General features: G+C 43.7%; 1 protein-coding gene across 1 annotated transcript in view; it reads right to left on the bottom strand.

Annotated features, from left to right (window-relative positions):
• stx1a (syntaxin 1A (brain)) overlaps nucleotides 1–27,226 on the bottom strand; it is a 127,179-nt gene that overhangs the window by 27,627 nt on the left and 72,326 nt on the right. The window contains exon 4 of the mRNA XM_056283119.1: nucleotides 11,264–11,338. Within this exon, the coding sequence (XP_056139094.1) occupies nucleotides 11,264–11,338 (75 nt within the window). The remainder of the gene's footprint in view (nucleotides 1–11,263; nucleotides 11,339–27,226) is intronic.

Raw genomic sequence — 27,226 nt, 5'->3', positions numbered from 1 at the left:
CCTCCAGCTCCACCTCCTGTCTTTTCATCAGTGCCACTGTCTCCAAACCATAACATAGCTGGTCTCACAACCATCTTGTAAACCTTCCCTTTAACTCTTGCTGGTACCCTTCTGTCACAAATCACTCCTGACACCCTTCTCCACCCACTCCACTGTGCCTGCACTCTCTTCTTCACCTCTCTTCTGCACTCCCCGTTACTTTGGACAGTTGACCCCAAGTATTTAAACTCATCTACCTTTGTCACCTGTACTCCTTGCATCCTGACCATTCCACTGTCCTCCCTCTCATTCACGCATAGGTACTCCGTCTTGCTCCTACTGACTTTCATCCCTCTTCTCTCCAGTGCACACCTCCAACTCTCCAGGCTCTCCTCCACCTGCACCCTACTCTCACTACAGATCACAATGTCATCCACAAACATCATCGTCCATGGAGACTCCTGCCTGATCTTGTCCGTCAACCTGTCCATCACCATTGCAGTGATGTATCAGACTCAGATGAGGTAATGTTAGATATCAGGCTTAAGTGCCTCTTTAGCTAACACATGGACGTTAGATATCCTTTCAAGCTATTTGTTACATATCAAGTGGTGGCAGACTGTCTCAGCTTGTAGTCTTGGTTGTACACATTACACAATGTAGCCTGATACAGTTGTTCTCAGCCTTTTTGGGCTCAAAGTCAAATCAGAATCAAAAGGCAAACCAACTAACGGTAATCAATTATGCAAAAATATCTCAAATGTCATGATTATATTGTCATTAGAGATATGTCCCCTATACGGCACACTGACAAATGATTAAATCTAACAGGCAGCAATGACATCACTCATCAAAAATATGTAGACCTATTTATATGAATCAGTACAAGAGCTTGCAAGACAGGTGTGCCACGCATTACTGTTCAGATTAAATTAGAACATCAAAAATAATTATGATTATTATGACTAATCAATGTGTTTTATGACTTGGGGATTACATCAAGACCTATGACTGATGCAGTAAGAAAACAAGGCCTTGTTGATGTGCAATCAGAGACTGCAGAAACATAGACGAGAGAACAGTGCAATGTCAACAATGGCACCGGCAACACTTCTATGTGGAAGTAACAGGCATCAGATTAACGAGTGCAGATATTGTACAGTATGTGTATTTATCTCTTATCTGGGTTAGACATGTGGGATATTCATATCACCAGCACCTGTACTAATCATAATCCAGAGTTTACTGACTGTGAAAGGAGGGATGTGGACTTGGGCAACAGTCATCAAAATAAATGGGGCGAGAGAGTGAGGGAGAGCTAGACAGAGAGAGAGAGACCAGAGAGAGCATGTACAGATCTGGTGGTACAAAATAGACTGGGCAATCGGAGCAGCCTTAATCTTCCAAGTGCAGTATTGAACTTTCACTTTCCAAAAAGACTATCTGATGCATTATGTGGCTATATCAGCACAAAATTAGTGGACTGGAGAAACGGAAAAATCACTATTAACATAGCTGTGTCATTAGCGTCACAATTTAGGGAGGGAGAGGGAATTACCTGAATCTGCTGCGCCGCTAACGTTATCTGTGGAAGGGACTCTTTGTTTTCAAGAGCCTCTTCAGGCAAGGCAGGACAGGCCAGACATACATATACGTACAGGGTATGACAAGCACGGTAAAGTGTCTCGGTAGAAACAAACTTGTTGGCCAAACAACCGCCCCACAGCGAGGTGGAAACCAATGACGTGGCAGAAATTTTGGGGTGACATCTGGAGTGGCCAATCAGATTGTAGGGGTGGCACTGGCCACCCCGGCCACCTCTTTAAAACCGCGCATGCTGCTCGAGTTCCCAGCTCGCTTCCTCTGGAGTGGATGCATGTCTCAGAGTCCCTCATTTCTCCATGTTCCCTCCACAAGGCTGTGGTCAGCAGTGTCCCTCTCCTACAGTCCTGTAAGCAGTTATGCCTCTGACTGACGATTGCACGGGAAGCTGCGGAGACACATGGTGTCCAATACAATCCTCATTACCTTATCTGGATCCAGAAGACTAGCGGAGCGGAAAATCTTCCACCAGTTTGCTAGGATGCCAAAGGCATTTTTTGCCACCCCACGTGCCCTGGATAAATGGCAATTGAAGATTAACTGACTGCTGTTGACCTGCCTGAGAGAGCAGGACTTCATGAGGTCAGAGCAGAGAGGATATGCATCATCGCCTGCAAACATGTAGAGCACCACAGCTTCTCTGCTGGGCAGAGGCTCTGCTGGTGCAATGTGAGAGAGGCCTTCTGCCCAGTGCTCTTCTACGGCCAGAGTCCCCAAAGACACTGGCATTAGAAGCCCTGCCCAGGGTACCTACACTGACACCGACATCAGAAGCCCTGCCCAGGGTACCTACACTGACACAAAGGAACCGATACATGCATCAACAGCTGCCATCATTAGGCGTGAAATCTTCCTTCGTAGTTGTGGAAGGTGCTACCACTGTCACTGTGTGCTGGGGGTTGAATGTGGATGTGTTTGCCATCAACGGCACCAAAGCAACGTGGGAACTGTCATTTCTGCTGGAACCCTTCAGCTAAGGCATGCGACTCTGCCTCAGCTTGTAGTGTCTGCAAATATAACCCAAACGCTTAATCACTACAAGCTGAGAGTTCAGGTGCCACACACAACATTATGAAGCATTAGACAACATATCAGCTATACTTGAAGAAAGTCAAATAAAAAAAAAATCAAATCCATTTTATTTGTATAGCCCAATATCAAAAATTACAAATTTGCCTCAGTGGGCTTAACAGCAACACAACATCCTGTCCGTAGACCCTCTCATCGGATAAGGAAAAACTCCCTAAAAAAACCCTTTAACAGGGAGAAAAAATAGGAAGAAACCTCAGGGAGAGCAACAGAGGAGTCCTTCTTAAGAACCTTGTTTATGATACGACAAGTCACTGAAACAAATGGTGAAACCGTGCTGCTTCCCATGTGGTACTGGAAACTTCAGGAGCTAAAAGCTTCACCTGCAAAAAATAAAGAAGAAATGTTAAGAAAAAAATAAAGAAACATGGAAAAAATAATAGTGCCACAGTAACCCCCCCCCCCCCCCCCAAAGCAACCTCTCTCTTGCAGAGATGACTGGCCGCAGCCTGGTGTCCCGTCGGGTGCTCACATGGGTTTCCCCCCAACATAAAGAAAAGAACTCCAATAAAAACATGAGCTTTCCTGCCCTGTCTCCGACCAAAACATGGATGTCCACCTGGAATTGGCCCCTCGGCACCGAAGGAAAAGGCTGCCCACCGCTCGTGGCTGCCCCTGCAGGACGCACAGCAGGATGGGAAAATGCAGAAGGAACATTTCTTCAGCCACCAATCCCTGCATGCATGCATGCGTGTGTGTGTGTGTGTGTGTGTGTGTCTCTCCAGTATGTAGCTGTAAGCTGTAAGACTCCCTCAAGTTGCCCTCGACCTAGCAACAATAGACAATACAAAATAATGGGGTTGTCAACATATTTTGCCAAACTGAATGTGCTGAGCATTTCTCATTATGGACAATGCATATTGTGTGTTTAAATACTGACGATGTTGTTATGCTTCTACAGCAAGCGAATCCCTGTTCTGGTCTCAGTAGCTTCTTCCAAATGATCATTTTTATAAATAAGAACTGCATTCCTCAATACTTTTGTTTTCAATAAAAGTATGTGTCTAGGGCGTTGAAGAAAGTCCTGGACCTACTCTCTGTAGTTGGCACTAGCTGTTGTTGTAAGTAGACTGCTGCAAGGCAGCAAGCAGAGAGCCCTGGGTAATGTCCATATTTACGAATATCATATTTGCAATTTTGGCCTTTTAATAAATCACGCCTGTCGAGACCCTTATGAAACAAAGATAATGATAACCACAAAGTTTGGGGAAAGTCATAGAACACAGTTTGCTTTCTCACCTCTAACTCTTCATGTAGAGCATACGATCCTTGCTGCCGATGTCTCTCAAGCCACGTCTTCCTCCATAGCTGACGTCTTGACTTTTGTTTCTGCTGCGTTTGGAGCAGATTTACAGCTGTACAAACTCTACTAAGTTGCTGATGCGCCATATTCTTGTTTTGCTTGTATGGAAGAATAAAGGTGCTCTCGTCTCTGTCTCCTCTTCTTCAGCGCTCTCAGTTCATCGACTTCCTTTCTGAGCCGGCATAACTCCGTAAGATTTAGGGGAAATTTGAGATGAGACGTGAAGAAACGGGCGAGTGAGTCTTCAAGTGTGAAACCCTCAACCTGTCCCTTGTCATCTAATGTAAATAGGATCAAGGTTGCAGGCAAGACTGATCGTTAAGGGGGTGTCTGGGTAGTGTAGCGGCCTATTCCGTTGCCTACCAATATGGAGATCGCCGGATCGAGTCCCCGTGTTACCTCCGGCTTGGTCGGGCCTCCCTACAGTCACAATTGGCCGTGTCTGCGGGTGGGAATCCGGATGTGGGTATGTGTCCTGGTCTCAGCACTAGCGCCTCCTCTGGTTGGTAGGGGCGCCTGTTCGGGGGGGGGGCAAAAGTCCTCACTCCCAGGTGAAAAGAAGTGGCTTGTGACTCCACATGTACCGGAGGAGGCATGTGGTAGTCTGCGCCACCCCCTCTGCTGGATCAGCAGAGGGGGTGGAGCAGCGACAGGGGCAGCTTAGAAGAATGGGGTAATTGGCTAAGTGCAACTGGGGGGGAAATCCCCCCCCCCAAAAAAGAATATTGATTGTTAAGACCCAGTCTTCAAGTCTGAACAGCCCCTGCGTCACCAATGACTAGTTCATATTGTGTGTGCATTTCCGAATAGCATATTCATAATCAGTTAAACCCCTTTGGACAAACCAATAGTCCTCCAAATATTCAGAAGAAACACACTGTGCTATTTATCACTGACTACTTTGTGTTAAAGTTTAACTAGGACATTTTTTGAAACCATTTCAATTGTTTCTGTAGTGGCATAAAATATCATCTGTTGTGTTCCTGGTCAAAACTGACTAATAGGATTTTATTAGTAACGAATGGACAAAGGCCCAAAACTGCAAACGAAAACCTTAGCATATTCCAAAATTAATGTCTGAACACATTACAGAACAACAGTAACAATAACAGCATTGCTAACAATAACAATAACATTGAAATGTTCACAACAGGTCCATCAATGGGGGTTACATTTTGTGTGTTCTCATGCACATGTTGGACAATACGTGGCGGTTGTTGCATGTGCCTTGCAAATACATGCACTGCATTTATGGCACTTAATGCTCATTTTGACATCTCTTGGTACACACAGTTTGCACCGCTTCCTTTTATCTCTGGCGGCCGTAGATCTTACTTCTGGCGCTTGTATATCTCCCATTGATCCTGCAGAGGACAGCGTTCGAGGAAGGCGTCGGCACCTTTGAATGAGGGCTGCCACCATGGCTTTCCCCAACTCCTCTAGGAATAGTCTCCTTTTGAAGAATTTCCCCTGCTTCCAGCCCGGATTCACTGCCATCCACACCACAAATGCATCCTAGGCCGACACATCTGGGATGTAGAACGCCACCATGGGCCAACGCACCATCATCCTCTTACAAGAGTATATGCAAGTAACCTGCAAAAGTGCAATAATCAGTAAATACAACAATGAGTACATACAAGTGATACTTCATGTCTTGCATAACAAGTAATGTGAAAAATTGCATCAAAGCACTGTTTTGATTTATCAAATCTAAAACATATTTCCATATTAAAATGAATAGAATTGACTCCATATGGTTCACAAATGCAGTGAGCATTTCACCAAACAACGCGTGTTATTTTTATGGTGCAGATAAAACAATCTGGTAACAGAAAAAAATACACAAGACCTGAAAGATAAAATTAACCATACCTTATCAAGGTTGTCAACTCCCGCTTTGTTGCTGTTATGATCTGGGACAGTGCTGGGCCTCCCTGTACTCCCTGGTACTCACAGCAGCATCCCTGTGCAGAGTTGTCATCAGGAGCACATTCTTCTTGTTCTTCAGGCCGTAGGACAAAAGAGTGTGTGTATCGGCGAAGGCAAATTTAGAGGGAAAATTATTCCTGTCCTTTTAGTGAGTAAGGCAGGAGACAACTCAGAATTGTTCCTTCTGAACATCCCCACCATGGTCTTTTTTTTTTTTTTTGGAGTAGCTCCTGATTTTTTTGGAGTAGCTCCTGACCAAGAGCATATGAAGTGAAGAAATTGTCACATGTTATGTTGTGTCCCTGGAGACCTGCAGTGATTTTCAGGACCACCCGCTTCCCCTGGTTCCTTTCGGGAACACCGTCAGCAGGTTTCCTGGTGTAAACCTGCATGTTCCAGGCATAACTGGTCCTGGCATCACAGGCAGCCAATATCTTTATTCCATATTTAGACGGTTTGCTTGGCATTGCCTGGACAGGATTAGGAATGATTATATTAGAGGGACAGCTCAAGTTGGACGGTTTGGAGACAAAGCAAGAGAGGCAAGATTGAGATGGCTTGGATATGTGTGGAGGAGAGATGCTGGGTATATTGGGAGAAGGATGCTGAATATGGAGCTGCCAGGGAAGAGGAAAAGAGGAAGGCCAAAGAGGAGGTTTATGGATGTGGTGAGGGAGGACATGCAGGTGGCTGGTGTGACAGAGGAAGATGCAGAGGACAGGAAGAAATGGAAACGGATGATCCGCTGAGGCGACCCCTAATGGGAGCAGCCAAAAGTAGTAGTAATAGTAGCTTGGTATGTACCGTTTGAATTGGCAGCGTCCCCTAAAAGTGACCAGACGCTCAGCCACTGTGATGTCTGGACTTGGGTTATAGATGAGTGGCAGGCGCTCCACCCACTTGTGCCAAACCTCTCTGACCGCCGCCAGCTTGTCTTGTTGCCGACGGCCTGGCCTTGTATCACGGTTGTCAAAGTGAATCACCCGTGGCAGCACGTGAAATGCCTGGAGTGACATAGTGGCATGAAAAATTGCCCGACCAGGCTCTGCATCCCATAAACTGGTGGTAGATTCATTTCTGGATCTGTACACACCAGACAAAATCAAGAGAGCCACGTATACTCGGACCTCTGACAAGTCTACCTCCTCCTTTGTAAACCCGTCTCCCCTCCGAGTTGGTCATGGTTATCACTATCATTTCGATTGACTCTGTCAGGAAACAGTGTGACACAGGACTTTATGTCATCAACCCGGGATCCGGTGTATCTTGTTGGTCCTGAGGTCATCCTATTAACATTTTCGGCCGACAGCCAACCTCTCCTCTCAGGCGGGGTTGAAGACCAGTATAAATTCCCATTCTTTGACCGGGATGTAACGACAACCTCAGCAGGGCCCTCTTCCTCACCGCGGGATCGTTCCACATCGATTTGTCTCTTGGTCCGGATCATGTTCTGTGTTGTCTTCAACCTCTGACACTTCCTCCTCTAATGCATCTTCAGTGTCAGTTTCCTGGCCTCTCTCGCCCTCACCAGTGTCATGGTCAAAGATAAGATCAACAGCCTCACATGCAGTATAGCATTGTGTCTTTGTGCTGCCACAGAATGAATTGTGAGTAAGGCGTCAAAAAAGCTGTCACAATATCAGATTTTCATTACATGATTACTGTGGCCAAAAGAATTCACGATAACAATATTATTATGATGTGTATATATATATATTATATATATATACACATCATAATAATATTGTTATCGTGAATATATATATATATATATATATATTTTTTTTTAAATCAGTCAAATTCATCTGTAACTTTGTTTATTGGGCGTTTTGTCTCTTTTTTTGAAAATGAATTACTCTCAAAATAGGAGTGTAGGGAGGTGGAGAGAGAGTCTGTAACCACAACTGCACGAAAGCGCACAAAAAGAACAATTACACCTAATGCATAGTGAAAAGGCAACCAGATGAACTGTCTACGTGGGTTTCCTTCGGGACTCCGGTTTCCTCCCACAGTCCAAAGACATGTAGGTCAGGTGAATCGGCCGTACTAAATTGTCCCTAGGTCTGAATGTGTGGGTTGGTGTGGGTCCTGGGATGGCCTGGCAGCCTGTCCAGGGTGTCTCCACGCCTGCCAGCCAATGACTGCTGGGATAGGCTGCAGCATCCCCGCGACCCTGAGAGCAGGATAAGCGGTTTGGATGATGGATGGATGGATGTGTATTCTGAATGGGGTTTGACATTGACTCAGACTGGTTTAAACTTGGTGGAACGCTACACTAGCTAGCTACTACCGCACAAAATCATGATGAAAAATGGAAAGAGGAAGAAATCATGATCAGGGGGGACATTAAATCACAGTATATCAGAGTGGTTGGTTGTCAGCCTGTGGTCTCACACACAAACTCTCGGTCCCCTGCTCCCTAAAGGTGGTTTTGTTTCAGGTGACATTGCATTGATGGCAGATGTTAGGCCTTGTGGATCTTTTGTTTGTCTTTTGACTGTGGGAGGAAACCGGAGGCCCTGGAGGCAACCCACGCAGACACAGAGAGAATATACAAACTCCACACAGAGGACGACCCCCAAGGTTGGACTACCCTGGGGCTCAAACCCAGGACCTTCTTGCTGTGAGGCGACCGTGCTAACTGACCACTGCGCCACCATGCTGCCCAGATTATACATGACCCCTGTTTTTTTTTCCCAACACAAACAAATTTACAGTTAATTTCAAGGCAGGGAAATAAAACAAATTAAATAAACTCAGCCACACCATCAGTCAATTTTCAAAGGTTCTATAAGAACAAAAGGGAAGGAGGAAAAAGTTCCATATAATTCCGTTCAGTTTATAAAGTAAACATACTCCACTTCGGGATTTCCAGTTTATCCAACAAACAAAACTCAAAACAAGGAAGTATTCCCAACAGCAGTTCAGTTCATCCATCAATCCATCCATTATCCCAACCGCTTATCCTGCTCTTAGGGCCGCAGGGATGCTGCAGCCTATCCCAGCAGTCATTGGGCGGCAGGCGGGGAGACACCCTGGACAGGCCGCCAGGCCATCAGAGGGCCCACACACACACACACACACACACACACACACACACACCTAGGGACAATTTAGTATGGCTGATTCACCTGACCTACATGTCTTTGGACTGTGGGAGGAAACCGGAGCCCCCGGAGGAAACCCACGCAGATACGGGGAGAACATGAAAACTTCACAGAGGACGACCCGGGATGACCTCCAAGGTTGGACTACCCCGGGGCTCGAACCCAGGACCTTCTTGCTGTGAGGCGACCACGCTAACCACCGTGCCGCCCAGTCCAGTTCAGTTAACTCACACATTAAAATCCACAAAATTTCAAAGCTCTAGTCAAGAGGAAAAAAGGCAAAAAAAAGACAAATTGTCATCCGGCTTTCGCCGACTCACGGTTACCGTGGTGAGTGATTATTAAGGTGCTGTCAAGTCTCCGGAGATGTTTAGCTGGTGGGTCCTCGACGGATTCCTTGAGATGATGAGAGGAGATGATTTTTCACGGGGACACACACGTGAACACATAAAAAACGCGGCCTTAACACGGCGACACAAAGGCCTGGGTAGGCTGGCGAAGTGGAGGTCTAACTTCTTCCTGCTCTTAACTCGCTGGTGTCAGTCGCCATCCTGATTTGTGCTACTCATCATAAAGGAACGCAAGGGGCCGATCTTTGCAGAAGTGGAAAAATCAGAGCCATATCACTGGTTGACAGGACCGGTGGGTGTGTGGAGGTGAATGAAAAAATGACTTATAGCCAGAAACATATTTCTTATTATTTACGACAACATAATTTGGGCAATCACCACACTAGCTAGTTACGGCGTCACAGCGTCATGTCAAGTGTGTGTGTGTGTGTGTGTGTGTGGGGGGGGGGGCGTTGGGGGAGGGAGACAAAGCGAGAATGGAAAGAAATGGAAATGATTTAAGAGACGCTGGTTTATTTACGGCGACACGGTGGCGCAGTGGTTAGCACGGTCGCCTCAGAGCAAGAAGGTCCTGGGTTCAAGCCCTGGGGTAGTCCAACCTTGGTGGGTCGTCCCGGGTCGTCCTCTGTGTGGAGTTTGCATGTTCTCCCCGTGTCTGCGTGGGTTTCCTCCGGGGGCTCCGGTTTCCTCCCACAGTCCAAAGACATGTAGGTCAGGTGACTTGGTCGTACTAAATTGCCCCTAGGTATGAATGGCCGTGTGTGTGTGTGTGTGTGTGTGTGGGCCCTGTGATGGCCTGGCGGCCTGTCCAGGGTGTCCCCCCCGCCGCCCAATGACTGCTGGAATAGGCTCCAGCATAAGTGGTTCAGATAATGGATGGATGGATGGTTTATTTACACGATATTATCATATGTGTATCATTAACATGATATCAGTATTTCATATTCAAAATATCATGGTTATTGTCAATACCGGTACATTGTGACACCCCTAATTGAAACAATGTTGTGATTGTGAGAATGCGAACTAGTGTGGTTCCTGTGGGGAAAAGATTCTATTGGAGAAAGGTTTCTATGGAGGTTGCCATGGAAGCCAAGAAGGGGAGTGAGTGAGGGGTGTGTGTGTGTGTGTGTGCGTGTGTGTGTGCTTGCGTTCATGTGCGCACACATGCATGCTGGGGTCTGGGAGAGGAAGTGAGTCTATCTGATGAATGGGCATGTGCCTGAACTCAATTTTATACACTAATTTTAGTCTCACCCATTCATTTCCAATGACCAGCCATTTTTTTTACCAGGAACACTGCAGGTCAAGTCAAGTCAATTTCATTTGTATAGCCCAATATCACAAATTACAACTTTGCCTCAAAGGGCTTTACAGCAACCCAACATCCGGTCCTTAGACCCTCTCATCGGATAAGGAACAACTCCCTAAAAAAAACCTTTAACAGGGAGAAAAAACAGGAAGAAACCTCAGGGAGAGCAGCAGAGGAGGGATCTCTCTCCCAAGATGGACTACGTGCAGTGGATGTTGTGGGTGTTTTATTTAACTTGTACAGGTGTACAACTTGAGCTAATGAAAATTATCAAAATTTATTTTGTGTGTTCAGACGCCCTGTGTGGACAAAGTCTTGTAAATCGGTCCAATTTGACCGCGACAGAACAGGAGGGTTAATAAAGAATGATGCGTATAACGTCACATAGAAGAAAAGGCCACACACACAAAACAGCTATAAATACAATTCTATCGCACAACTTTGTTAGTATAACTCACTAATGCTGCATCTGAAAGAATAAGAATAGCCACTGGATAATCTGATTTAAGCATTTAATTATGAAGTGCTAATCATAATCCCAGAAAAAAAGGGATAAAAAAGAGAAGACAAATGAGAACATGAGACTCACTTTTTAACTTGGAGCGCACTTTGTTGGCCAACTTCTTGATGTCTGCCATAAGATTCTCAAGCTCGGCCTTGGTCTCTGGGGGGGGGGAAAGACGAAGAAGAGGGTTGGTGATGAACAAAACATACTGGGGGTCTTCATTTCACAGAGGGAGGAGAGGCGAGGAGGCGAGGAGAGTCACGGGGCAATTAGTCGAGCTCGCGTGAACGCGGCTGTTTGTGTCTATTTGTATGTTTGTTGAGCAGGCAGGGGTGTTTGCATGAGACTGCGTTAAGTTATTCTGCCCCTCTGCACTGCCCCTGTTGACAAGCAGAAACCGCGACTCATCAGGTGAGGCAAGAATTACATCACACTTAAGAGGAGGGATACGAGGAAAACATGCACGCACACACACACACACAAGTTCACTCACCTAACCACTTCCTTACATGTACACACAAATCCATGTACCAGCCAGAATCAATACTGACACACACAGGATGACTCTAAGTGGCACTCCCAGCAGGGGAGCACATTTCATCGGCTTCACTTCACACCAGTTGAGGCCCAGTTAGAGACCCCTCCTCACTGCTCAGCCATGTCCTCTCTTCTCCATAGACAAGTCAGCAGGACCCTTGATATCCCTCAGCCGTGGATTGCCCAATACCATCCTGACACGCAAACACACACACACACACACACACTCGCACAGAAATACAGTACACTGCTTGAAAGTACACACAGTGAACTTGTGACTTTCAAACAAAGCCTTGTTGTGTGTATTAGTCGAGCATTAACCACTGCTCCAACACTGTGAGTAGCAAAAATCAAATAGGATTCATACAGAACAGCAGGATACACACTCGTAGCGACAGACTTTCACACCAAATGGCCACACGCTGCTGCGACTGACTTTACTGGCTTCACTCGTTAGAAGGACATCGTGGAAAAAGACTGTTTGTGCAGGAGATCTTCGGATTTAGAGACCTATTCTGCAGCTACACGGGTCCTCCCAGTTTCTGATATGTATCATTCAAAATTGTGTCACACATTTAAGGAAATTTGGAGACTGCTAAAATCGAGTGTTCTCCATCTTCCCTCTTAGATTTTTGTCGTCTTCTCTGATTCTATTGGTTGCTGTCATGATGTTGCAACACTCGGCGGGCATAAACTCAGTGAGTTGGGCGCCAGCACTGGCCCAAGCCTTTATGGGGGGGCCCTAAGCAGAATTTGATTTGGGGGGGGGGGGCACCGCTTCCAAAGCTTTTTGACTATTGTCAATGCTTGATCCTTCGCACAGCTACTGTAAATCCAACACACCCATTATTAATGTTATTAGTTGATGTGATGTAAGCTGCTTTGCTTACGTCATACCAATGTGTGCCTGGCATGTTTTACCCTTCTATGTTTATTCATCTTTGAAGGCTGCAAACTCACAAGAGTGGTCTGGTGTTAGTTTGCACTTTAATGTTCGAAGTGATACAGTACTAAGTGGCATACTGAAAAGTAAAATAAACCAGCAGACAATTTATTTAGTTTTGTATGATTACCATTGACGTAATATATCACACACACAAAAAGATTTCACGCTCTCTTGGGCGCCCTCTGGTGGCCACATGATCCCTAAGCAGGGGCTTCGTTCGCTTATGCGTCGGGCCGGCCCTGGCCCGTGCAGTTATGCACAACATAGATAATAATGGGTTTGACTGTGATGGGGTGGAGTTTGAGCATATTTAGAATCCCCTTTACACCTGTAAACACATATGCTGATGATACAGAGTAACAGAGTAATTAATAATCCAGAGGGAAGAGAAGAGAAGGAGGGAAATTAAATGTTTAAAAAAAACTGCAACAAACATACTCATAGAGACAAAAAGGTGCAGAGGCCTGCTTACACAAACATAGATGTGTCATGCACACACAGTCACACACAAACAGACATTCACATCTCACACTACTCCTTCTCATACACACACACACAAAGACACAAAAGTACACACATGCATGTACTGTAACATGTGCACAAAATTGCAGTACTCTGTCTTTAGCAGGGGAAGGCTGTTACACGTGTCATTGTTGCTTCAGGCAGACGGGGGCGCTAAGGGAATCTCTCTAATGCATTTTAAAATCTTTCCCCCATTGTCGCTTATTACGATGGGTTCGCACTGGACACACAAGCTCCACGAAGCATCAGTTCTCATGCGAGCAGGAGCCTGGCTTTCACACCGGAAGCGCATTTCTCCCTGCCGGTCAACAAGCAATTCTGCTCGCACCGCTCTTTTCTAATCACATGTACGGCTGATCTTTATTAGCTTTAATTATTAGTTATTTATCAGTTTTCAGTATTTATTCGTTGTTTGTGTGTGTGTGTGTGTGTGTGTGTGCGCGCGCGTCTGCTCATCTCACTCTGTCTCAGCGGGGAGAGGAGCAGGAAAATCAAAATGGTTGATGGGTGGCAACCATGGGATGCATACATAGGTGGCGCTATAAAGAGGCTGGGGGAAGCTTAGCTTCCTCAAAATGATCACTGAACAAATTAAACCTTCAGCGAAATCTTGATTTTTTTTTTTTTTTGGCAGTAAGTACTGGCAAACATTAAAACTCACTTCTACTAGCCTAACTTATATCAGAAAAAGATGCACGACGGAGGTCCAGAAACAGGGAAATTATTATTATTATTATCATTTCAAAATTCATAAATGTTGTTCTTGAGTGCTCTTGTTGTGAATTTTATTTCTGCTCATTTTATTTTATTTTTTACACTTCTTATTTTTAACAGCATGTAAAATACAAAGTGAGGTCTTGCTTGTTACCATCCAACACCTGAGACAGATATACAGGTACAGGTCGTCACAGAGGGATTTCAGCAATGTTGCCTAATGAGAAAGAAGAGAGAAAAAGCCCTAATCAACAACAGTTTCCTTTAAGTAGCAGTCCCATTTTTTCCAGTATTTTTCCCCTTTGTCTTTCTGTAGACAAAGGGCGAAAGTCATATTTTCCATGGAGCATCGTCGTTGGCTGAAATACTCTCTCTCGGAGTCTTTCGCTAAAGCCTTGATTAAAGTGGTGATCAGGTCGTGATGCTGGTCCACACTGCTTGGCCTGGGAGGCTCTAGTTCCATGGCAACACAAGAGTGAAGACGATGGGATCCGCCACAGGTTATATCCAAGTGATGGTCGGATTGGGAGTCCGGACTGCCCACTTGTTAGGCACTTACGAGCCAGGGATGTGTGGGATTTTTATAACCGCCAGTCTGTGGTTCCGTTAGGCTTTAGCCAGCTGAGTGCTGCCCAGGTTACGCCAACTCCACAGGTGAAGTCAGGTTACTACTGCGAGGAGGGGCCTATCCGGGTTTGGCACGCATGCAGGAATCGGTAGCTTGTACCTTTCAGCCTACATCACAAGACGCTTCAGCAACCACATGGAGCATATATAATTGACAATTCCAGTAAAAAGGTCCATATTTGGAGGATTTCTCTGCAGCCAACATTTGGTGACAACTTTTTCATAGCTAGCTAGCTAGCTAACGCCAGCATAGCTTAGCTATCTCAACTAGCTAACTAGTTAACCAACTTACCCTGTTTGGCTTTTTTTCTGAACATCTGTCCAATGTTTTGAGAAAGTGGGGCTGCAGCTTGCTTTCTCTTTCGAGCATCTTGCTCCTTTCGACCCATTTTGAGATTGATTTCAGGATGGTCTACTTTAGCCATCACCAGCCAGCTAGCTGGCTCTGTTACAGTAAGCTATGGGTGACTTGACGCTCCGTTTGATTGAGGAAGGAAGTAGGGCTAGTCTACTCCCTAGAAACTATGCTCTAAAGTGGTGCTTTTAACAATGTTAGGGCTTCAGATTTGTTTAGATTTTTTTTTTTAGATTAGTTTAGAATTGCACATCGTTATTTAAAAAGGGGACACACTTTAAAAAATTGATTTAAAAAAAACCCTGAAATTGTGGAACCCCCCCCTCCCTGAAATTGTGGAACACCCCCCCCCCCCGGCTATGGGCCTGCATCAGGTCAGGACTCTGCAGTCTACACCCACCTGCAGGCCAGTGACCACTCTTTCAAGGATGAGGATGTGCACATCCTTGATAGGGATTAACACTGGTTTGGATGGGGAGTCAAAGAAGCCATCTATGTGAAGACGGAATGACCATCCCTGAACCGAGGGTGGGCCTAAGAGTACATCTGTCACCATCTTATAGTGCTGTGATTGCAACTATTCCTCAATCCTCTGTAAATATTACACATTGCCATTGAAACTCTAGTTAGTGAACACGGCAATTTGTATATGAAACTGATCGTTGTTTTCAATTGTTATGCCACTGTATTGTTTATAAGGGTGTGGACAGCTGCAGTCAGTTGAGACTGAAGTGGTCGCTTAGATGAGTGATGAAACGTTTCTCCCAGTAAACATTATGTCCAGATGAACTGATTCAACTTTCTGTGATTTCCTTACCAGCATTCACCGAGGCCTCACATGGGAAAGGAGCACCTGATGGTGTTGGAGGTGCTCGGTAGAACCTTGCCAATCGGATTGTGGCAGGTGGGACAGATATACCGGACATCAGAGCACTCATCACAAATCTGACATGGGATTCCTGTGTAAGAATACGTATTTGAGGTGACAGTGGAGGGGTTTATCAAAAGCTCGGAATTGGTTCCTCCCATGCTCAAACCTTTGCCTGGCACAATGACGTGCACCAGATACGTTCTCTCTATGCTTTATATTCTACTTTTTGTTTTCTATACTGAACCGGAAAGACGATCAAGATTTGTTTTTTGTTTGTGTTTTTTCCAGTGTTTTTTCCCTCTTCTCGAAGCTCATTAGCAGGGAGGCAGATTGCATCAGGGTCAGAGACGTCTCCCGCTTCTGCAAAAACTGGTGTGCCTGCTTCTCTCCAAAAGAATTTAATTTCCATGTTCACATAAAGGTGGAGCAGAAAAGGAGGGAGCAGAAGCATATGGAACAGTAATTGAAGTTGGGGCATGGGTGATGGTGGACTATGATGGAGACCTTTATCCACACACTATTGCACAGGTATGCAAGTCAAATTACAAAGCTCACATATAAAAGTAAATACATATATTCAAATTGGAAGAAAAATCAATCTAATTAGTAATTACATATGTCTGTGTTAATAAGTTTTCATGCATTGTGTCATCTTAATGTAACCCATTAATAGACTGCTGACAAATTTATTTCCAATAACAATATTAACATTTACAAGACAGTTAAAACGCATACTAAACGCATACTAAACAAACTTGGACTAAGTCAATTACTTAAAATTTTAAAAGACTATGTAGCCTGTTTATAATTTAAATAAGATCAATCAATACTCAACCACCCCCCCCCCTTTTTTCTTCTCAATTGTATCCGGCCAATCACCCCACTCTTCCGAGCCATCCCGGTCACTGCTCCACCCCCTCTGCCGATCCGGGGAGGGCTGCAGACTACCACATGCCTCCCGTGATACATGTGGAGTCGCCAGCCACTTCTTTTCACCTGACAGTGAGGAGTTTCACCAGGGGGACGTAGCGCGTGGGAGAATCACGCTATTCCCCCCAGTTCCCCCTCCCCCACAAACAGGTGCCCCGTCCGACCAGAAGGAGGCGCTAGTGCAGCGACCAGGACACATACCCACATCCGGCTTCCCACCCACAGACACGGCCACTTGTGTCTGTAGGGACGCCCAACCAAGCCGGAGGTAACACAGGGATTCGAACCGCCAACCCCTGTGTTGGTAGGCAATGGAATAGACCGCCATGTCATCTGGATGCTCCAATACTCAATCATAAGGGAGACAGTTTTATCAAACTTGAAAGAGTAAAAGAAGGTATCCAAACATTTTAATTTATTATGTATTAATTAGTTGAACCTTTAGACTGAAAGTCTGTTGTTGATTTGTGTGTTTTAGATCATTGTGACCTTGCAGCCACCACTATTGTCCAACTGATACAAAATTACTTAAAAATGTCCATTTATTCCTGCATAAATGAACAAAAAAAAAGTTTAAATCTTTGAAATGCCGTGCTTAACATATAGAGTGCTGCTAAGCAGTGCGAGGTAGACACCATGTACAGAGCAGGACAGAAAAGCTACTTCATCTCAACAGTCGACAAAGTGTGTGGTACTTCGCAGAGGACATTAAGGGGGTCGTCCCAGAGCAAACGCCTGCTACTTTTTCTAGTCGACATTTTTGTGTCTTGCCTGAAATTTGGGCAAAGTACTCAAAAGAAAACCTGAATTGCATTAGTTGGTATTTCAGTCAGTCACTTGTGATTTTTATCTTTTTAACTTTCATTTGTCAGAATGTTAATCAGTTATGTCAGGTTTATCCTAATGACCGTTTCCATTAGGTGAAATTAAATCATTCACATTACCGCAATGTAAAACCTCATCCACCACAGTGGACTTTTCATTACCGTTATGCATTAAAATAAACATATTTTAACATTTTTATTTTTCAGAGAAATTCATTTATTCATTTGTTATATGTTCCTTAACGGTGCTCCACGTGTGTTTTCTGTAAACCATTTCTTGTTAATAAAGAAATTGTTTGAAACCTTGGACTGTAAAATACTTTCCTGTTTATCGGTAATGGGAGTTACTTCATTTGAAATGTGATTAAAGATATATAAATACTACTTCTGATGCACTGTGCTGTTCATTTAACATGCTCATTTGTGTAAATGTGAAAAACTCAGTAAAAATTATTTTTCTAATTCATGGTCTGCTTTCCTCATTCACCATATCAATAATGAGAGTTACGCTGGATCAACCTGCTATGAAATTGGAATAAAACTGAATTAATTTGTTTTCCCATTAAACTTTTATCAAAAAATACAATTCCACATTCTATTTTGCTCACTAGAGTTAAAAAAAAAAAAGTCAAATTAGGTTGATTATATTTTGATGTTACTTTAACCCAGTTTGTGAGTCAAATGCTCATAGATGGATAAGGGTCGTTGAGTCATATTCTAGCAAGATGAGGCCTTTCTTATTTGTAAGTGCCAGTCCAGCTGTTGGGTTAAGCTAATTTCGTCTTGTGAAAATCCTAGGAAATGTTTCTTCCCTATACCTGATGCCCTAGCGCCACCCATGGATGCATATTTTATTGTTTATCAGTATCAGATCATTTATATCATATATATCATTTATAATGCCGTGTGATGGCCTGACGGCCTGTCCAGGGTGTCTTCCCGCCTGCTGCCCAATAACTGCTGGGATAGGTTCCAGCATCCCCGCGACCCTGAGAGCAGGATAAGTGGTTTGGATAATGGACGGATATCATTTATAATAGATCAGTGTGTTTTCTTGCCAGATTCACTCGCAGCGTGCTGAAAAAAAAATAGACCAGACGGCGAAACTATCGCTGCAGATTGCAAGCCGTGAGTCGTGTCCTGTCTAAACAGCCCAATCAATTAACATGGGTGCTGAAAGGAAGCCACCAGAGCTTCCATGTCCAGTGTGGACCTGGCGATAGACTGCAGTTAAATCACCAGAATCCCATATTTTTCTACTGTGATGGCCTGGCAGCCTGTCCAGGGTGTCTCCCCGCCTGCCGCCCAATGACTGCTAGGATAGGCTCCAGCAACCCCACAAGCCTGAGAGCAGGATAAGCAGTTTGGATAATGGATGGCTGGATGGATTATAATAATAATAATTATTATTGTTATTAAGATTGCAATGAAAAAAACTCATCATCATTATGTTGCTGATAGCTCTATAAATCTATATGAATATAATATAGACCCCTTGTTTGAACATTAATTTTATATTTAAGACAAATTAAAAAGCATGAATTAAACTTCACTTTTTTCACACATTGGGTTAGAAGTCTTCATTTGTCACACTGTTGGCTGTAGAGGACTGAAAGCCGGTTTAGAAAATTTTGGAAATTTCTGTTGCAATAAATAAAGTAATTTGGTAAGCTCTGTGTTACAGATGACAATACTAATCAACATTGTACTCAACTTTCCAGATCACAGATCTTGTTGGTGAATTTCTCACCTGTTCTCTCCCTCCTTACGTTCCATCATTTATGTTAGGGATGCACGACGATATCGGCATGTCATCGGTATCAGCTGATAAAGGCCTTATAATGAAATAGCCAAGGCATATGGGTGGTGTAGCGGTCTATTCTGTTGCCTACCAACACGGGGATCGCCGGTTCAAATCCCCGCGTTACCTCCGGCTTGGTCTTGGCTGTGTCGCTGCACTAGCACCTCCTCTGGTCGGTCGGTCGGGGCACATGTTTGGGGGGGGGGGGACTGGGAAATAGCGTGATCCTCCCATGTGCTACGTCCCCCTGGCGAAACTCCTCACTGTCAGGTGAAAAGAAGTGGCTAGTGAGTCCACATGTATCAGAGGAGGCATGTGGTAGTCTGCACCCCTCCCTGGATCAGAAGAGGGGATGGAGCAGCGACCGCGACAGCTTGGACGAGTGGGGTAATTGGCTAGAAACAACGGAGAAAATGGGGGGGAACCCCTCCTCAAAAAAAATAATATCGGCATTGCCCCCAAATACTGATATGACAGGTCGATAAGAGGACGCTTTAACGCACATGACACAAACCAGACTAGGCACGGTCGCAGCGTGTCACACACAGGTGGGGTGTCGATTTATGTTTTTGCTCGTGGGTGCCCAAGTTAAGTGAATTTCAACAAGGTGATTATTGCCACAAAATCACTTTTATTGCACTTGCTTTTGTAATTACCGTGATCTAGGCTTCCTAGAGACTGCTCTCGTCTGTCAGACGTATAAAGGTAGCACAGGAAAAGACGATAAGAAATCCAGTATATGTCTCATGCACTCTCACGAACACACACACACATGCACACACACTATCATGACACATTACCCTAGGGCAGTGTTTCTCAACCGGGGGTCCGCGGACCCCTAGTGGTCCGTGGTGTAATTGCAAGGGGTCCGCGAAAATAAAATATCTTTAAAAAAAAGATCCTATGACATTTATAGAAATAGGATTATTTTACTCAAATGTGACTGAGACCTTTATCTACCTAAACTATAAAGGGTAACAGGACTTTTTTCTCTAATTACATCTGTTTCACAAGTGTAATTTATTGTATTTTAATAAGAGATCTCGCTCCCGTTTGCATTGTTAAAAGTTACTGCATAAAAATTCTGTTGTTACATCTATCTGAAAGTTACTGAATACATATTCTGTTTTGTTACATACATCTGAAAGTTACTGCATAAGAATTCTGTTTTGTTAACTATCTAAGTTACAACTGAAAGCTCTTATTTTTGCCCCAAAGAGTGAATAAATGCTATAATGCAATTTAAAATGCAGTTTCTACTGTTTCTATCAAATTGCAACCCCCCTCCCCCAAGATCAGGTGGAGGGGTCCTCAGGGTAGATCAAAAATACGCAGGGGGTCCAGGACCCCAAAAAGGTTGAGAACCACTGCCCTAGGGCATTAATTGCCCTTTTTTTGGGCATCCCAAATGAAGGGAGAAAGTAATATATCATCTTGATGTCATAACAGAACCACATTTACATATGTTAACAAGCCCAGGCAAGCCGGCAGAAATAAAAGACGGTCATTAAGAGTTACTCCACTCAAGGCCACTCCATCAAACCTACGCTCAAGCCTGCCCGCAGTGCTTCTTTATAACGTTTATTTCTGTATGTGATTCACTTCATTCAGACTGCAGAAATAACAGAGGGATAAAAAAAGGGGGGAAAGGGGAGATAAAGTCTAAAAGCACACTGTTTCGCAAAATATGAGCTCAAGCTCAATGCAAAAAAAAAAATCATAAAAAGCATAGGCAGCTCTCATACTGGGGATGTGATTATTTAATCCCAGGAAGAAATGAATGACGAGTGGATGTTATTAAAAATACACTACGCACACCTTGAGTGCTTAGAGAATACTACATGATGACAATACCATCCTCACCATTTCTTTAGGGCCCTGTTTAGACCTGGCTCCTTGCTTTCCCGTTCAATATGCAAATGACCGCATACATCAAATCTGCACTTGACTCACTCATTGTAGTCTTGTCAATGAAGCCTCGCATATTTCCCTCAGTTCTTTCAGCTAACATGACTTTAGGTACGGTCCGCTACAACCAAGAGTTTCCATTTAGAAATTGAATGCCCAATAAGATCAGCAGCAGGAGGATTATTTTCCAGGTTACATCATGACAGGTTTGACAGGCTACTTTCATCTTTAGTCTTATGTCCATAACTGTGGCTTGGTGTATGTTTGAGGCTTGTGCGTTTCATTGTTGCATATCCCGATTTATTCATTAATTTATTCACTCTTTTCTTAAACATATTTTTACTGAATTTTTTCAAAATATTCTGAAATATATGATACAGTATTATATAACATGTAAAATATAAAGCCACCCTCCCCTTTTCCAACCCTCTGATCTCTCCAGTGCATCCTCCCAATCCATCCCCCCACCCAGTCCCACCCCAGCAGGCTACAACTGTCCACCGTTAATTCAAATAATAATAACAATAAATAATAAAATAAATTACATAACGGTGTAAATTTCACAAAGGTGCAAGAGGGAAAAAAACAGATAAAAAGAATGGAATCACTTATACAGCGACACATATTAATCCACACATTCTTAAATTCCTCCATACAATAATTAGAGCGGTATGTGTCATTCCACACATTTTACTGAACTCAGCCTTGTTCTCCCTTAAAGTAAATTTAATCTTTTCTAGTTTTAGATGGAACATGACATCCCTTAGCCATCTGGTGTGGGAAGGGGGTTTGGGGGTTTTCCAGTTGAGCAAAATAAAGACGACGCGCTAGCATGCAAGTAAAAGCAACTGTATTAGAGATATTTCTTGACCAGATAGCATTCTCTGGTTTTACACTAAAAACGGCAGTCAGTGGATCTGGTTCAGCTAATATGTTGTAGGATGTGAAAATTGAATCCCAGAATGTATGCAGAAAAGGGCATAACCAAAACATATGAATCAAAGTGGCCAGTGCTGATTTACATTTATCACAGTTAGGGTCCAGATTTGGGTAAATTTTGGCTAGTTTGGTTTTTGTGAAGTGGATACGATGAACAATCTTAAATTGGATGAGCCCATGTCTGCTGCAAGGAAATGAAGCATGTACTTGTTTAAGAATAGCAGTTCAAGTTTTGTTTAAAAGCGGGGGGCTTAAATCCTGTTCTCATTGTTCTAAGTTCTACTGACTGGGGGTTCATCTCACCAATGGTTCCATAAATCCGGGAGATTATACCCTTTTTATCTGTATCCAGCGACAGAAAAGTATCAACTTGGGTAGTTGGAGGCATGACGGGGAAGGAGTTATATTGTTTTTTGACTAAATTCCTCAATTGTAAATATCGAAAGAAGTGAGCATGTGGTAGTTTATATTTTGTTGCTAGCTGCTCAAAGGATGCACATATTCCCTCCATATAGAGATCCTTAACAAACTGTATCCCCCTCCCATGCCAGGCGCGGAAGGCCATGTCCATCATCACTGGTGTAAATAGGTGATTAGACATAATAGGTAACATAACAGAGGGGCTTTGAAAACCAAAATGCTTCTTGAATTGTGACCAGATTTTAAGTGTGTGAGATAATACAGGATTGTTGACTGAGCTGCCTGTAGAGACCTGTAGAGCAGAGTAGACCAAAGAGCAAATAGGAAGGTTATAAGACTCTGCTGCAACCCAGTCTGGCACACTTTCACCAGAGTAACCCTTTGCCCAAAAGATAACTTTGTGAATATTACTTGCCCAATAATAATGCAAAAGGGTGGGCATGGCCATTCCTCCCTCCATCTTGTGTGGGCATGGCCATTCCTCCCTCCATCTTGTGTCTCTTCAGAAAGTGCCTATTGATGCGTGGCAGCTTATTGTTCCATATACATTTTATCAATTAGGACAAATTGTTTCTTTGGAATGATTACTGGAATGTTTTGAAAGAGATATAGAAATCTAGGAACTACATTCATTTTAATCAAATTGATGTGACCTGCCATTGATAAGGGTAGGTTATGCCATCGTTCTAAATCTTGTTTAAATGTATCTATCAAAGGTGTTAGGTTAAGTTTAAGAAGGCATTTAAATGATCTAGGAACCAATATGCCAAGGTATTTAAAGTGGGAGCTCACTCTCCTGAAAGGGAAAGAAAAAGAAGGCATATTTTGAGCAGCAGAAGTGACAGGGTATAAGTCGCTTTTCTCCAGATTTAATTTGTAGCTAGACAACCTCCCGAATTGATCTATTTTAGATAGGATGAACAGTATTGATGACACAGGATTGCTAATGAACAGAAGAAGGTCATCCACATATAATGCGATCTTAGATACGGTTCCCTCGAACTACCCCCTCAAACGTATCGCACTGTCGCAGTGAAACAGCAAGCGGCTTGATTGCCAGATCGAAAAGCAACAGAGAGAAAGGGCACCCCTGTCTTGTTCCTCTTTGAAGAGGGAAATATTTTGATTGTACTTCATTTGTGCAAACACATGCCACAGGAGCCATGTACAGCAGTTTCACCCAGGAAATGAAATTTTGGCTGAAGTCAAATTTTTCCAAAGTTTTAAAGAGGAAGCCCCACTCTACCCGATCGAATGCCTTTTCTGCATCCAAGGCTATCACAAATTCAGGGGTAGCTCGCTGAAGGTCAGTATATATGATGTTGAAAAGCTTATGTGTATTAAAAAAAGGAGTGTCTCACTTGGACGACTCCTGTCTGATCAGGACAGGAGTCTGATATAATGTGTGCTAGCACTTTTTCTAAGCGTTTAGCAAGACATTTTGCATGGATTTTCTAATCTCCATTGAGTAGCGAAATTGGTCTATGTGACTCACAGAGCAGCTGGTCCTTGTCCTTTTTAGGTAAAAGACATATTGAGGCTTGTCTCAAAGTGTGTGGGGGAGGGGGGGACTGACCTTCTGATAATGCCTCCGAGTACATAGCCAGGAGCAAAGGTGCAAGGTCATTTGAAAACACTTCATAAAATTTTGTTACAAATCTGTCAGGTCCGGGAGCCTTGCCTGACTGCATACTTCTTATAGCTTCTTGAACCTCCTCAATCGATAGAGGACTGTTAAGGTTAGCCATTTCAGCTTCATCTAATTGAGGTAGATTTAGGCCTTAAAAAAAGAATCAGTCATGCTTTATTTATTTTCACATTCTGAGGTATACAATTTTGTATAAAATTCAGAAAATGCATAATTAACCTGTTCACGGTCATGGAACCCGAAGAGGTCTTAATTTGCATTATTTGCCTTGAGACGAAGGACTGGCCTGCCTGATGAGCAAACAGTTTGCAAGGTTTATCACCATGTTCATAAATCAAATGGCGAGCTTTAAGAATTAGATACTCTACAGTCCGCGGTGGCGTAGCGGTCTAAGCATCGGCTTGGTGTCGATGCAGTTGCCCACTGGGGACTGGGGTTCGCGCCCCGGTCTCGTCAGATCCGACTATGGCCGGACTCGATGAAGCAGCAATCATTGGCAACGCTGTCTTCGGGAGGGGGGCGGAGTCGGCTTGTGTTCGTCATGTGAATGCGTCTCTGTGTGTGTCGGAAAAACAGTGGTTCGGCTTGGATTCGCCTTGTCACGAAAGTGGGGAGGCGCTTTCCTTCGAGACTGCCGGCCGGAGAGATGCAGTTGGCGAACGCATGCAATACGAGGGTGGGTGTTTGAATTAAAATAGGGATCAATTGGCCACTAAATTGGGAGAAAAAAGGGAAAAATCAGAAATAAATTATTAAAAAAAAAAAAAAAAAAAGAATTAGATACTCTGCTTTGGCTGCAGAGGCCAAATCAAATTCAGTTTGGAGGCCGATTCTTTTTTTGACAGAGCTCAGGGGTTGGGTATATAGCATACTGTACGATCAGTGAGCTCCTTCAATTTAGCAGTACTCTCTTTTTTACTATTTCTTCTGTAGCCAATAATATGGCCACGCAAGAATGCTTTCAGAAATTCCCATAGTACACACTAGAACACACTGGGACATGTCTGGGAATACTTAAGTCTCAATAAAAAGCTTGATTTGATTGCTCATAAATTTAACCAATGTAGGTTCTGAAAATAGAAGAGTGTTCAAGCACCATGATCTAAAAGGGGTGGACTGGTCTGGAAAAATCCATTCAAGGGAGAGGGGGGCGGGATCAGATATTACTATGCTGTGGTGTGTAACCCGATTGATGAGGGGAATAAATCTAATGTCAATGAGAAAAATATAAATTCTGGAAAATGTGTGGTGTACAGGAGAGAAGAAGGAATAAGCCCTACTATTAGGATATTTGAACCTCCAGGGGTCGCACAGGCCAAACTGTGCAGTGAAACTGCTCAAGGCAGTGGCCATTTTTAGTGTTTGAGCAGGTCTGGTCGATGAGCGGTCCAGTTTAGGATTTAAAATAGTTATTTAATCAAATGCATTATTATTATTATTATTATTATTATTGTTGTTGTTATTATTATTATTATTTCTTTCACATTTCCTGTTTTACATCCTGTAGAGCTGGGTCCAAACTATGGACCTGAGGCACTATAGGGCAGATGTCACTTGACTGACTGTACTCGTCGTAATATGTGAGCTGTTCCGAGTAGGGCGATCTTCTGGACAGCACAGATGTTGATGTTTCCTGGGATACAGTTGGTGAACTTTTCCATTCCCTTCTTCATGAGTCCTAGAGCTCCGATGACCGCTGGTGTTGTTTCGGTCTTCATTCTCCACATCCTGTTGATTTCAATCTCCAGGTCTTTGTACTTGGTCAGCTTCTCTGTGACTTTCACTGAGGTGTTTTTTTTTTCTTTCAGATGGTATTGCCATGTCAATGAGCATGCACCTCTTTTGCTTCCTGTCCTTGATAACGATGTCGGGCTTGTTGGCTTTTATCTCTCTGTCAGTGTGGATGGGTATGTCCCAGAGGATGGTGACATCATTGTTTTCAGTGACCGTTTTTAGCTGATGTTCGTATCACTTCTCAGTCATCTTGATCTTGTAACTCCTGCAGATCTTCCAGCGCAGGTATGCTGCTGCCTTGTTGTGCCTGTACATGTACTCGGTCTTTGTCAGTTCCGGGCAGCCTGAGACAATGCGGTCGATGGTTTCTTTGTACATTCCACAGATTCTGCATTTTGGGTCTGTTCCATCTTTGATGATGCGATGGTGATAGGATCTGGTTGCCAGGCTCTGGTCTTGTGCAGCGATTATCAGGCCCTCCGTCTCTGCTTTCAGCCCGGTGCTCCTCAGCCACTGTGTGTCTTTGGATGGTCCACATCTGCATCTTTCATTCTTTTTGGGTACTTCTCGTGCATAGCTTTGTCCTCCCAGGTTTTTTGCAGTCGCCGTTGGCCATGGTGTTTTGCCTTCTGCTTCACTCGTTTGCATAGATGGTAGTTGTGTCATTTTCTGTTGGTGGTGTTTCTGGGACATCAGGCTCTTTCTTGAATTGTGCAGCTTCTATATTGGAGCAGATCTGATGTTTTACTATTTAGAGGAGTAGGTCATCTGTTTTTGTCAGGTATGCATTCAGCCTGATAGTGGTAGTCTTGAAGGTCAGTTCGAGTTGGACTAGGCCTCCAACTGACCTTATTACTATTACTATTATTACTATTTATATCTCCTCCTTATAAGTGAGTGGCTGTCTACATTTGGTAGGGTGGAGAACAAATAAAAGATGAAATTTTCCTCACCCCAGTTGGGGGTGTAGGCACTTGCCAGAGTCACAGGTTTGTTAAAGAGGTGCCCAGAGGCAATGATATATCTGCCATTTGGATCTGCAATCATTTCACTAGTTTCAATGGAAATGTCCTTATGGATAATTATTGTTGTGCCTCTGACCTTTAGAGTCAAATCTAGAATGAAAGACTTTCCCTATCCAACTCCTATGAATCCTTTTGATATCTGTGTTGTGAAGATGTATTTCTTGTAAAAACACTATGCCTACATTGAGCTGTGAAAGATGAGCTAAAATTTGGTTCTGCTTACGAAGATGATTTGCCTCTTTCACG

This window comes from Lampris incognitus, chromosome 7 (assembly GCF_029633865.1).
Source record: "Lampris incognitus isolate fLamInc1 chromosome 7, fLamInc1.hap2, whole genome shotgun sequence".
Classification (NCBI taxonomy): Eukaryota; Metazoa; Chordata; class Actinopteri; order Lampriformes; family Lampridae; genus Lampris; species Lampris incognitus.
This window is presented reverse-complemented; position numbering and strand designations above follow the sequence as displayed.